The 12,904-nt window shown below is 40.1% G+C and overlaps 1 protein-coding gene across 1 annotated transcript in view; it reads left to right on the top strand.

Moving 5' to 3' along the window:
- Nucleotides 1-12,904, top strand: part of syne1a (spectrin repeat containing, nuclear envelope 1a) — a 198,191-nt gene that overhangs the window by 145,993 nt on the left and 39,294 nt on the right. The window contains exons 100-118 of the mRNA XM_088325643.1: nt 2,276-2,467; nt 2,538-2,669; nt 3,755-3,855; nt 3,932-4,082; nt 4,145-4,273; nt 5,266-5,439; nt 6,256-6,471; nt 6,540-6,641; nt 6,766-6,885; nt 6,952-7,152; nt 7,216-7,389; nt 7,449-7,580; nt 8,509-8,705; nt 8,780-8,912; nt 8,991-9,173; nt 10,075-10,224; nt 10,303-10,479; nt 10,540-10,695; nt 12,721-12,876. Of these exons, the coding sequence (XP_088181769.1) occupies nt 2,276-2,467; nt 2,538-2,669; nt 3,755-3,855; nt 3,932-4,082; nt 4,145-4,273; nt 5,266-5,439; nt 6,256-6,471; nt 6,540-6,641; nt 6,766-6,885; nt 6,952-7,152; nt 7,216-7,389; nt 7,449-7,580; nt 8,509-8,705; nt 8,780-8,912; nt 8,991-9,173; nt 10,075-10,224; nt 10,303-10,479; nt 10,540-10,695; nt 12,721-12,876 (2,976 nt within the window). The remainder of the gene's footprint in view (nt 1-2,275; nt 2,468-2,537; nt 2,670-3,754; nt 3,856-3,931; nt 4,083-4,144; nt 4,274-5,265; nt 5,440-6,255; nt 6,472-6,539; nt 6,642-6,765; nt 6,886-6,951; nt 7,153-7,215; nt 7,390-7,448; nt 7,581-8,508; nt 8,706-8,779; nt 8,913-8,990; nt 9,174-10,074; nt 10,225-10,302; nt 10,480-10,539; nt 10,696-12,720; nt 12,877-12,904) is intronic.

The following is a 12,904-nucleotide window of genomic DNA, read 5'->3' as shown; positions in this document are numbered from 1 at the left end:
CCTTTTATTTTCTTTGTTATTGTATGTGTGTGTCTTGCTGTCGGTCACCCCTCTTGAGGGATATGACCAAGTTAGATAGATAGATAGCTTACTCATATGTAATGTTATTTAATCATAAACTCTGTTGCATCGTCCGTGTTTTCCTGCGGCATTTAGAAATACAATTTTAGAAGTCTTACTTTTTATTTCACAAAAAATCTTATTTTTTGCAAACTATTTTGCATGTCATTGATTTGTTTTTTACACATTTACAATGATTTTATTTTTTTCTGTAAATTTATTTTTTCTTCAAAATAATATTGTAAAAGACTACATTTACTGTTTAACTAGTTTTATTGTTTTGGGGGAAGAAAACACGTTTTAAAGGTTATACAAGTTTTATGTCCTTTTAGTGGTTACAGAAATGAGGTCGGAGTTTATTTATTGCTCACACTACTACCCGACATTCTTTTCTTACCCCTGTTTTTACCGTTGCCATGGCAACCTCTCAAAACAAGAGACCAACAAATAATAAGTTGGCCTTACAACTAACCATGATTATCCGTACTGGAACTCGTTTGTGAGTTTTTGTAGTAATATAAGCTGATTACAACTCACATATGCCTCTTGTCCACTCCCAAACCAAGTTGGGGAAGGAAGGATCTAAGCCTTAGATTATTACCTCAAATCAGTTTAGTTAGCTATACTTAGATGAGACGCAATCTCATTTTAATGTTGCCAATCCATTAATTAACCTTTTACAGCATTTGAACAGGAGCTTGAAATCCTTGAAAAGGCTTGAATTTTAATGTTGTGTCTCAAGGTTTGGAAAGTGCTTGGATTTAGGGTGCAGTGCTTGTAAACACTTTACATTGTTGCCATGTTTCTCAGCAGTCTGACTTTATAGACTACGCATTAATTGAAAAAAAAAAAAGAATAAGTCTGCTCAGGAATGACGCATACTCTGCTCTCTGGAGGCTTCGCTTTGGCATTGCATTTTTCTCTGCATTCTTGGCAGTCAAGTAAGTTTCAACCAAATCACCACGATTACTTACCTGGTATAAATTGGGCACCTCAAACGCAGACATTCCTAATGATGTCCTCGGTCCAGTCAGTCATTTTACTGACTTGCAGCCACAGACTCCTACGGTGCTTTTGAAAAAGCCAGTTTCCTTTGGGAATTGCAAAATAATGTGTGACTTGTGCACCTGTACACACAACTCCTTTTGTAAATTGTGACTCTAAAACCCCAACTTACCATGCAAATCTTCCACGGCTCTATTCAAACTCATACTCCTACTTCTGCTATTTTGGGTCTACAATGCACATGCATCCTAAGTTGATCCAAGGCGAATGTAGGCTGAAAACAAGTCTTTATGGAGAGAGATTCCTCTCAAAATGTCACAAGCCAGAAACGGAGACAGGACCCACTAGCGTTCGTTTACTCAGTTTTATTGATAAAGAGGGAGAGCAGTGCTTGCTTCCACGATCCGATGACCGACGGACATGGGTAGCAGGTGGCTGGAACGCGGAATTGGCACTTCCATGTCGAGCGAGGATAATCGTAGGCAGCAGGGGTACTGGTCACTAGCTGGGACAGGAGAGCAAGGGTGGTATCGAGTTCAGAAAAGAGGTCGGCAACAGGTATCAGGCAGGAAACAGGGCAAAACAAGTCGGTGGTCGGAATGGCTGATCAGGGCAGAAACGGGTCCAGAAACAGGTGGGCAACAGGTATCGGGCAGGAGAAAACAGAGCAGAAAAATGTCGGAAGGTAAGGGCTTGCTTAGCTGGGAGCATAGGTTCGAAAACGGTCTGACGGGTTCTTCTTGGAAGCCGGGGGTTTAAAAAGAGTCTCTGAACCAATCAGAGCTCAGGGCAATTGGGCAGTCATAGGTGCCCTGAATCAGCAGGCATGACACAAAAATATTTTTACTTATATTTTTTCGATCCACAAATATATTCACGTTTTTTAAGACCTTAAAATCATATGTCTTGATGAATGCACAAGCCAGATTAAAAATCACATATTTATATCGCAGATATATTTGTGAACTTGAAAAACACGCGAGAAGATTGTGGAAATTTGTGACGATCACTTAGTGACCACAAACAACAGGTCTGAGGATTGAGTCACACTGAATTTATTTCTTTAACGGTATTGGAGAAAATGGAAAATAGGCTTTGAACGTCCTTAGAAAGTGCTTGAATCATGCAATAGGTGTACGAACACTGTATTTAACTGACAGAACAGACTTTCTATCTGAGTCATAAATGAAATAATGAAAATGTTTTGCAGAACATGCTGTTTGAAATCGAGCAGAAAGTGTCGTATCTCTCGGAGTTATCGGTGCACAGTGAGAGTTTGCTTCTGGAAGGCCGAGCTGAGACCAAAGGGGAAGCAGAGCAGCTCACCGCCAAACTGCAATCCTTGAAAGACAGCCTAATGGAGCTGCAGCAGATGCTGCAGGACAAACGGGTGGACATACAAGTCGGTGTCTTTTCCGGCAGGCCCCGTGCGGCCCCGGGCCGTACTTTTCTCACCTGTGTTGCGCCGATAGGGTTCTTTGCAGGAGCAGGACGACAGCGAGCCGGACTCGTCACTTTCGCAGAGTCCTAACGTTCAAGATTGGCTTTCTCAGGCACGATCGTCGCGCACACAGCAGCATCACGACAATGTTCTGCGGCAGAGGGTGAGAAATAGGATACCGGGCTTTACTTTTAATCTAAATCAAATTATTTTCAGCGTGTCACAGTGACATTCATTGTCCTAGTGCCTTAAAGCCTGTTGGGATGCCACATTATTTTATCAATTCATGGCCAACCTTTTCCAATTAACAACCCTAAACTTCATATCCTATCACGTGTTTCACACATCAAAGAATACTGTGTAGATTTTTTTTTATGCCATTTAATTTGGTGTGTGATGTTAAATCCTACCAAGTATGATTGGGGGAAACCCTGTTACCTAGCATGTTTATTATTTATTTTTTTATTTATTTTCTTGGGGGGGGTAATTTTTTCAGTTGTTATTATTTGTTTTAGTTGTTATTATATATTTTTGAAATTGTTTCTTTATTTTTTTGTTTTTGTTTTTATTTTATTTCATTATGAGAATACAATGAAAAACAAAATTATTGATTATTTTATATTTGTATTATTGATTTATTTTGATTTTTATATATATATATATATTATAGAAAGAGAAGAGAGAGAGAGGGGCCAAGGGAGGGGAATAGAGAGAGAGAGAGGAATAGAAGGGGAAAGAGAAGACAGAAAGAGAGAGAAATGGAGGGGGGAAGAGAAGAGAGAGAGAGAGAAGGGGAAAGAGAAGAGAGAGAGAAGGGGAAAGAGAAGAGAGAGAGAAGAGGAAAGAAAAGAGAGAGAGAGAGAAGGGGAAAAAGAAGAAAGAGAGAAAAAAATTAAACCCACTACGTGATCAACCATTAGGGTTGTAGGTGTGGTGTGTCTTGGGTAAGTGCAGACAGGTGGCGCTGATCCCTCTCTAGGCCAACATACATAATTTTAAATAAGATTTTTTTTATTTTTAAGTTTCTTTTGCTATCTTTGTTTTTTATTTTCAAACATTTATAATATAGTGTTTGTTATTAAATATATATTTTTTGTAATTGTACTGTTAATTTTGAAATATATTTATTGTTTATTTTGTGTAATTTCAATTTTGTATTATTTTTAATTGTTATTATTTATTTTGTATTCATTAATTTATATATTTATTGTTATTAAATATAGATTGAATTTCTTTTTTTTTTTGCAGGAGCTCCAGCAACATGTAGCAGAACAGAGGAAGTTGCTTCAATCAGTAGCCAGTGTTGGCGAAGATTTATTGAGTCAGCATATCACAACAAATGGGGATAGGTACATCATCACATTTTTTGACGTCACTTTTTAATGTGACTTATTTTAAAAAATATTTGATTACCTTTTTCGGCAGCGAGGGGACACATCCCGTGGGAGTCCTACTGGAGTCAGAGAGCTTTCCTAACAGGGACAACTTGAGGCAACGTTGGGAGAACCTGAATAAAGATCAGAGCACCAAACTGCAACTTTCATTAAACACCCTGGAACAGGATCAGATAAACACGGTACGATCTCTCCGGATAACTTAAACACGTATGTCATCTTCACGACTCACACGTTTGTGCAGATCATCCACTGCTCCCGTCTGACCTGTCCCGGCGTGGTCTTCCGAGGCGAGTCTTGCGGCAAGGATCCTCGCTCCCCAACTGTGTTATTTGAAGCATGTGTCCAAGTTCTGGAGAGAATAGCTGAAGAGGTAGAACAGTAGAAATGAAATGTCTAAAGCCGTTTTGAGCATCGAACGAGTACATATTTTTGACATTTATATCCTTCTTTGGCAGCAAATGAGTCGAAGCACTTTGTTCTGTAGGTTTTAGATCAGGGGATGGTGTAATGATACTCTGTAGTCTGTAATAATCTGTAGTTTGTACAGCCTTTTGAGACTTCTCGTGATTAAGGACTATACTAATAACAGTGTCTGAAATAACGTCTGCCCGTCTTTTACGTCGGGCGTACAACTTACAAAACGTCTCTTTCGTTTTTTTTTTTTTGTTTTGTTTTTTTTTTTTCTTTTCAAATCAAACGTTTGCTTTATTCCGATTTCGAAATCTTCCTTCGGTTTGGAAATTTCGGTTTGTTTGGCAATTTGCATACTCTGCATCGAATAACTTTGTGCTTCCGGACTTTCCCGAAGGTAATAACGTCGTGCATTTGCATATAATTTTCCAAAGAAGACGCGCAGAGAACACAAGAAAAATGAAGAAGTGGTTAGGAATCAAGCCAAAACCTCAGCCCCAGAAGAAAGATTCAAAAGAAGCAAACAAAATGTATGACGCTACAAAATGTAAACGTACATTAAAAGCATTGTGGAAAGAGGAGTACACGTAGCTTATAGCAGACGACGAAACGCAAACATTGCATGAATGATGATGAGTAAATACAGGTACATACTGCTGGCAGATGGAATACAGCGATTTCATTGCATGCAATGAATGTTATAAGTATATTTATAATAAACTTAATTTTGAAGTGTTGCTCTGTTATATATTCTGATTATCAATCCTTAATACTTTGCAACTATGGGGTTTTTTGCGATGAGCCGTCATTGTGTTTCAAGTTGTGAAAAATGGGGCAGGCAACTTAATGGCTGGGCAGGTAACTTTTCAGAGTTGTCTGCCCTGGTGTCCGGTAACTTTTTGTCATGAGTTTAAGACACTGCTAATAAACATGACTTGACTTCTGTTGCAGACGGAAAGCGGCGACAGGAAGATAGTGCATTCCTCAAGTTCGTTGGAGTTCCAACAAAATCTGTACACGGCCGTTTTGGCGGCATCCAAGTGGTTGGACGCTGCTGAGAACGAAATGCTTTCTGGTCCCGTTTTGCTCTCCGAAGACACAGAGACACAACTCACGCATCTTGAAGTAAGAGAGAGGATTGATTACATTTATTTCGGGGGGTTTCTCAGTGCTTTATAGGTCTGGTGGGACACCGAGCTTTTTTTTAGTCCCTCACCAGGCTAGCAATGTGTAGGAATGGCAAGGTTCTCCTATTAAGAACCTGAAGCTCACATGTTTCACCCCAAAATATTTTAGATTTTTGTATGACATTCAGGCTCAGCAAGTATCCATTTTTGTTTTTTTATGTTTCATTTCTTATAAATATTTTTGTTATTATTTATTTATTTGAATATTTTTATTATTTTGGACTTAATATTAACTGCCTGAGTAGGCGGGGCACCACAGATACTACTGGTTTCCCTGGTTAGCAGTAACAAGAAAAGCCGACTGATCTGACTTAGATACAGTACCTTCATCGTCTGGTTGCCGTTGTTTTACAGTCGTACGCTTTTTTAATGTGTTTTTTTTTGTTGGACAGAGGCTTATTGTATTTTTCCTGTATTATTTCATGTGATAATATTTTTATTTATGTATCATGTGGTTCTTACGTATTTTTATTATTCTTAAATTTGTTATTACATATATTTTTTAAAAATATTTTTTTTCTTTTTTGAACACACACAAGTATTTTTTCAGGACATCTATATACTTTTGGATATTTGTGTTTGTTTGTTTTTGTTTTGTTTTATTGTATTTTCAATTTGCTTTATTTGGTCATTTGTTTTTATTTTTTTGTATTGTTCTTTCATTTTTTGGTGAATATATTCTATTTCTTGGGCATTTTGAAATGCAAAAATTTATGGATAGAATCAGTAATTTTATTTGGTTGTTTCCACTCAGTGCACCAATAAAGATCTGAAGGGATTGAGCAGAGAAGTGAGCCAGTGCAGAGCTTTTTTTGGAGGAGGTGCAGGAAGGCTTTTTGGAGGGGAAGAGCAAGTCTTGATGGAGGACACGCTAGAAGGTCTGCAGGAAAGGATGGGTCTGCTGGACGCCACCCTTGAACAACGATGTGACAACATGAGGGACAAACTCCAAGATCACTTAAATTTCCAGGTAACGTTGTCATGCTAAATTCTTGTAAGGGGGATTTGATCTCCATTTCAATGTCATTTAAATCCCAGAATGAACTCCGAATGGCGTTCACGGCTTTGAGTGAGGGAAAACAGTCTCTGCTCCAGAAGATGGCTGCAACAGTGGACAGGCCTGCAGCCAAGCAGATTGAGGTTGGATGCCAACACACACTAGAGGAAAAAAAAATCTGTGCCAGTTATAAAAAAATGATCCCCCATCTTTCATATCAGAACATTTTGCCCAACCGTGTCTTATAACTATGCACATCATTTTCAGACCTTATCAGAGGTGGACGACAGTTTAAAGGAGTTTGAGCAGAAGGTGACAGAGCTGAAGACCAAAGCCGAAGACCACCATTCTGACCGGCTCTCCCACCAGGAACTCATCAAACTCCATGTAAAGCAAAACTTGTTGTATGTTAGCTTCAGTCGTCAAGTTTAACGATGACATGTTGCTCCACAGGACGCTTACAAAGATCTGCTGCTGATGGTGGGCTCTAAACGCAGCAACTTAAACCAAGCCCTGTCCCTCAAAGCCCAGTACGAGGCGGCGCTCCGAGACCTCACAGATCTGGTAGACACGGCCCAGGACAAGATGGCTGCTGACCAGAAAATGACCGTAGCTTCTGTCGTCGAGGTCCAAACGCTGCTGGACAAACACAAAGTAAGATGTCATTTACATCTAAGACCTAATTTGACTTCAGTTTGACAATATTTCTCCATTCAGGAATTCTTCCAGAGTCTGGAATGCCACATGATCCTTACTCAGACCTTCTACAGCAAAGTTTCCGGTTTGGTAGCCCCTCGAGAAATCCAGGCCCTAGACGAGACCATGTCCCTAGCTCACAGTGTCCTCAAACAGGCCCACAGAAGAGGGGTGGAGCTGGAAGGCATTCTAGAGGTGAGATGCAGAACAAATCTTGATTTCATAGCAAATGCTGATTTGTTTGTCTTGTCTAGTCATGGAGCAGGCTTGTGGAAGAATACCAGGCTCTTTGCAGGCAGCTGGAGGCTGTCGAATCCAGCATACCCACAGTTAGTCTGGTGGAGGAGACCGAGGAGAGACTCAGAGAGAGGATTAGTCTCTATCAGGTAAGAATGTGACAATAAAATTGGACAGGAGAACCCTGGGATACGCCTCACGATTTGTTCGTGTCTCCCTTTACAACATTTTCCCTATTGTAATACTTCAATAACAAATTATTCCACATGCCCAAAACCTTATAAAATTTTAACTGTGCAGTCTCCGTGTGGATGACGAGGTATGCCTGTCTGCTATTCGTCGACATCATATAAAATGCTGGTCTGCCATTGGTTTGCAACAAGGAATCATGAAAATGCAGATATCCTTTTGGCTAAATGACCTACCATAATGCCTTTCTCTTCATTCAGTTCAGAATCTCGTGTCCTTCGGGAATACTTTGCTTGTCTGCAGTACCATACTGAATTTTTTTCTCCTGTATTAATTCACCATGACTCTAAAGGTTTACAGTGACGGTAAGGAGAAAAACAAAAAAGATTATAACCATAGAAACTAAGCTTGCGATTATCAAGAAATACAAATAAAGCATAGGTAACCCCGCTAAGCAATTTAATTGTGGCCAGTCAATGAATGGGACTATATTTTAAAATAAGGAGGTGATTAAAGCAAGAAAATCTTCTAAGGGACCAACACTCCTCCCTAGTGGAAGGTTTAGAATGTTTTTAATTTTTAATCCACTGTCTTTGTTACCCCACCTGCATCCACCCACTACTCAACTTGACCAGCTCAAGTAACATCACATCAGGGATAAATACAATTTATTTTTTTCCTTTACATGCAAATTTATTTAGAATGGTACCGTATTTATCATAAGCATGAATATAACACACAAGTAGTACTCACTATGAACTATTTTGTTAATGTTTTTATCTGGGGTATCAGAGGTTCAAAAGGTAACAATCCCCACCTCAGAACAGATCATTGTTGTGGTCTACTCTAAATTGGAGAAATAAAAAACACCCATCTTCTGTGTTTCAGAGTTTGAAGGCCATTTTGACTGAGCATCAGCCCCAACTCTATCAAGTCCTAGAAGAAGGCAAGAGACTTCTCCTGTCTGTGAGCTGTTTGGACTTGGAGAACCAACTCACTCAGCTGGGAGATCACTGGCTGTCGTCCGCCACCAAAGTCAACAAGGAGCTGCATCGTTATGACTCCACCCTCAAACACTGGAGCAGGTCAGACACAGAAAAAAACTAGAAAGAAAACTCTTTTATGTTTATTGTATCATATTTTATGTTTTTTTCACCAGGTACCAAAGAGAGTCTGCAGAATTGAACCACTGGCTACAGCTGGCCCTGGACAGACTTGAATTTTGGACCACACAGTCGGTCACCGTTCCTCAGGAGCTGGAGACCGTCAGGGATCACCTTTGTGCCTTCCTGGTGGGATTTCAACTCGGCTAATTTTCTGGATTCAATTAAAAAAAATGTCGTTATAACATCCTCCGTCACTTTGTGCAGGAGTTTTCCAAAGAAGTGGATGCCAAATCATCATTGCGTTCCTCCGTCCTGAGCACGGGGAACCAGCTGCTAAGATTGAAGCGGGTTGACACGGCCGGTCTAAGGACGGCATTAGGAAATGTGGACACCCAGTGGGCCGAGCTGCTCACCCGCATCCCTGTCGTCCAAGAGAAACTCCATCAGGTTTGTTAGAAAAGATGCTGCTTCCTTTTCCACTTTCTGTCATACGAATTAACATAGACCCGGGATGCAACATTATTGTGTAAAGTGAAATTGCCATATAACGAAGGATAAAAACCCTTTATGAGTTGCTCCGAACCTCCAGTACCCCAGATAAAAACCTTAAAACAACAAAAAAGATATTGTAGTTCCACATATGTGTAATATTGTATATGTGTATAGGATCAAATAACATTATAAATAATTGTGAAAGAAAAAGGAAATTATATTTATCTTTGGTCTGACCTGACTTGAGCTGGTACAGTGGAGTTAGTGGGTGGATGCAGAGATGGAGGACACGGCGGATTACAATGAAAAGATTGTAAAACATTCTAAAACTTCCACTTGCCAGTATTGTCATGAACTAAGAATACCTCCTTGCTTTAATTGCCTCCTTGTTTATACTAATAGTCGATATGTGTGCCTTTTTTGTATTTCTCGACAATCACAAGCTTCATTTTCATGGTTAGTATGTTTGTTCTTCTCCTTTTAGCCACACTGCAAGCTTAGTGACCCAGAGAGAATGAATACAGTACAAAAATACAGTATTCTATCCCCAATTTGCAAAGTCTTTACACAGCACATGAGATTCTGAACTGCGCATTGTGGGAGGTATTTTAGCCAATAGTATTTGAATGATGATGCAATCAAATAACAGACCAGCATTCTATATCTTAAAGGTGTTACTCTAAGCACAAAAACAGCAATGAAGTTTTTGCGCACGCTAAATAATTTGTAGTTGACGTCGAATAGATAATGTCGAAAAGAGGGGCCCAAAAAACATGTTGTTCCAAATCCTTAAGTAATAGCGTTGTAAGGCGGGGGCACATTATCCTGAGAGTTCTACTCACTGTTTGGCCTTCAGCTCCAGATGGAGAAGCTGGCATCCCGACACGCCATCTCTGAACTCAACAGCTGGATCGCGCTCATGGAGAACATCATTTCTGAAGACCAGGACCAGATCTCTGGAGCCGTCGGTTCAGAGGTGGTTCAGGACTTCCTGCAAAAATACAAGGTGACAAATTTCTGGTTAAGGAAATCATTATAAACGGAAAATATTTTTAGACATGCAAGCACATTTTTCTCCTGGCAGGGCTTTCGTATCGATTTGACCTGCAAACAGCTGACTGTAGACTTCGTCAACCAGTCGGTACTGCAGATCAGCAATCAGGACGTGGAGGGAAAGCGCAGGGATAAAACGGACTTCGCCGAGAGTCTCGGAGCCATGAACAGACGATGGCAGATGCTTCAAGGGCTCATAACAGAAAAGGTAACACGTCTTTTGTTTTGTGTCAGCTTCACTCTTCGCTCAATTGAAATTTCTTTTCAGATTCAACATATAGAAAGTTTATTGGAACGTTGGTTGGAGCAGGAGAATGGAGTTCAGGCCTTGAAAACGTGGCTGACGGTCCAGGAGGAGAAACTGAAGAAGAAGCATAGAATAGAGGATGTTGCGTCGGTGCAGAATGCGTTGAAAGATTGTCAGGTAGGTTGAAAGAAAAAAAAAAAAATTTATCCCATACAAAGTAAATGTTCGTGCTTCCTTTAAGATATTTAAAATTTTTGAAAACAGAGTGAGAGAAAAAAGTATTCCTCCAGACGTTATATTAAGAAATATGTTCCTCGCTAAGGGCAGCACGGCGGCACAGTTCTAAGGTCATGAGATCGAACCTCCTGTGTGGAGCTTGCATGTTCTCCCCGTGCTTGCGTGGGTTTCCTCCGGGCACTCCGGTTTCCTCCCGCATTCCAAAAACATGCATGTCAGGTTAATCGGGCGGTCCGAATTGTCCTGAGGTGTGACTGAGCGAGTGAGTTGTCTGTCTCTGTGTGCCCTGAGACTGGCTGGCAACCAGTTCAGGGTGTCCCCTGCCCACTGCCCGAAAATAGCTGGGATGGGCTCCAGCACCCCCGCAACCCTACTGAAGATAAGCGGTGCAGATAATGGATGGATGGATGGATGTTCCTCGCTAAATATTTAATGGGACAATTTGTTTAATTTGACTACTCAATGTTGTTGTATTGTGTCGTGCAGCTAAAAACGAGCGCTAAAATGCACAGGGAAGAAAACAAACTACTACTCTAGGTGACTAAACTACTAATTTTTGTTGGATTTTTTTCTGCCCAACACTTGCATTTTAAGTGTTTTAATGCATACTTTGCGGCTTTAGTGCATCACAGTTTGAAAAATATGATGTGCACCTTCATCAGTTGCCGCACTCTGGGGGAAGGTGCCGTTCTATAGCTAGACCAGTGTTTCTCAACCTTTTTTGAGCCGAGGCACACTTTTCTGGTCAAAAAAATCTTCAGGCAGACTCTCTGTCGAAAATGTTAAGATATTAATTATTTTTTTCTATTCTTTTAAAGCTTAAATGATCATGTTGCCTAAATTTACAGTGTAACATTTTTATTATTGTTTGTGGTCACCGTGGATCTGGATTATTTTGGTTAATAATTTCATAGTAATTTGAGATTTTACAATATTTATCACTTTTATAAGTTTTGCTACATATTTATTTTCTTTTTCTGAAAAATATTAACATAAAAATAATACTTAAAATGAGTAAAAACATCTGCCAGTACAATGACTTTTTATTTTACTACATTAACTTTTTCTGTTTGTTTGTTTTTTTAAATAAGAAATTTTAAATCCAAATGAGTACAATTAAAAGCAATATTCTTACACTGATTAATTGTAGGGCAGCACGGCGGAGCAGTGGTTAGCGCGTGTGCGGCACAGTTCTAAGGTCTTGGGAACCTCCTGTGTGGGTTCAAATCCAGCTACCGGACTTACTGTGCGGAGTTTGTATGTTCTCCCTGTGCTAACGTGGGTTTCCTCCGGGCACTCCGGTTTTCTCCCACATTACAAAGACATGCATTTCAGGTGGATTGGCCGGTCCAAATTGTCCCTAGGTGTGAATGAGCGAGCGAGTTGTCTGTCCCTGTGTGCCCTGCGATTGGCTGGCAACCAGTTCAGGGTGTCCCCTGCCGACTGCCCGATGATTGCTGGGATGGGCTCCAGCACCCCCGCGACCCTACTGAGGATAAGCGGTGCAGCTGATGAGATGAGATCAGATGATTAATTGTATTATTTCTATTGGAGTACAATCTTGAACAGCTTCATCAAACAAAATAAGTTATCAATAACAGTTCCCTGTCTACCTCATAATTAATATATGAAGGGGAAAATAATAGGAAACTGCTGCGGGGTAGATGAATGTTAAAGGTTTTTGGCTGACCACTGGAATAAAAGGAAATATACTGAACAATGGCATGCTTTTTTATGAAAGGATAATATCCAGAAATTTCCTGCGGCACAGTAGACGAGGTCTCCCGGCACACTAGTGTGCCCGGTGCACTGTTTGAAAAACACTCAGCTACAATATCTTCCTCTTGTAAATGTTTACTCTCAAATTTAGAATAGATTATTTTGTTTAAAAAAACAAACAAAACCTAAATGACATAAAGACATGTCTTTGGCACTGACTCTGATGTTTAGTTTTTCTTCTTCCAGGAGTTAGAAGAACTTGTGAAAGAGAGAGAAAAAGATTTTGAGAAGGCCAGAGAACGTGGTAATGCTCTCTTACGTGACAAGAAAGGAGAAGCTTGTAATGTCATCAAGGAAACGCTCAAAGGCCTTGACCAATCCTGGGCTCATTTGGAACATATGGTAAAAACCTGGCGTTTTTTTTTTTCTT

The sequence above is a fragment of the Urocampus carinirostris genome, chromosome 20 (genome assembly GCF_059441175.1).
Source record: "Urocampus carinirostris isolate Australia breed hairy pipefish chromosome 20, RoL_Ucar_1.0, whole genome shotgun sequence".
Lineage (NCBI taxonomy): Eukaryota > Metazoa > Chordata > Actinopteri > Syngnathiformes > Syngnathidae > Urocampus > Urocampus carinirostris.
This window is presented reverse-complemented; position numbering and strand designations above follow the sequence as displayed.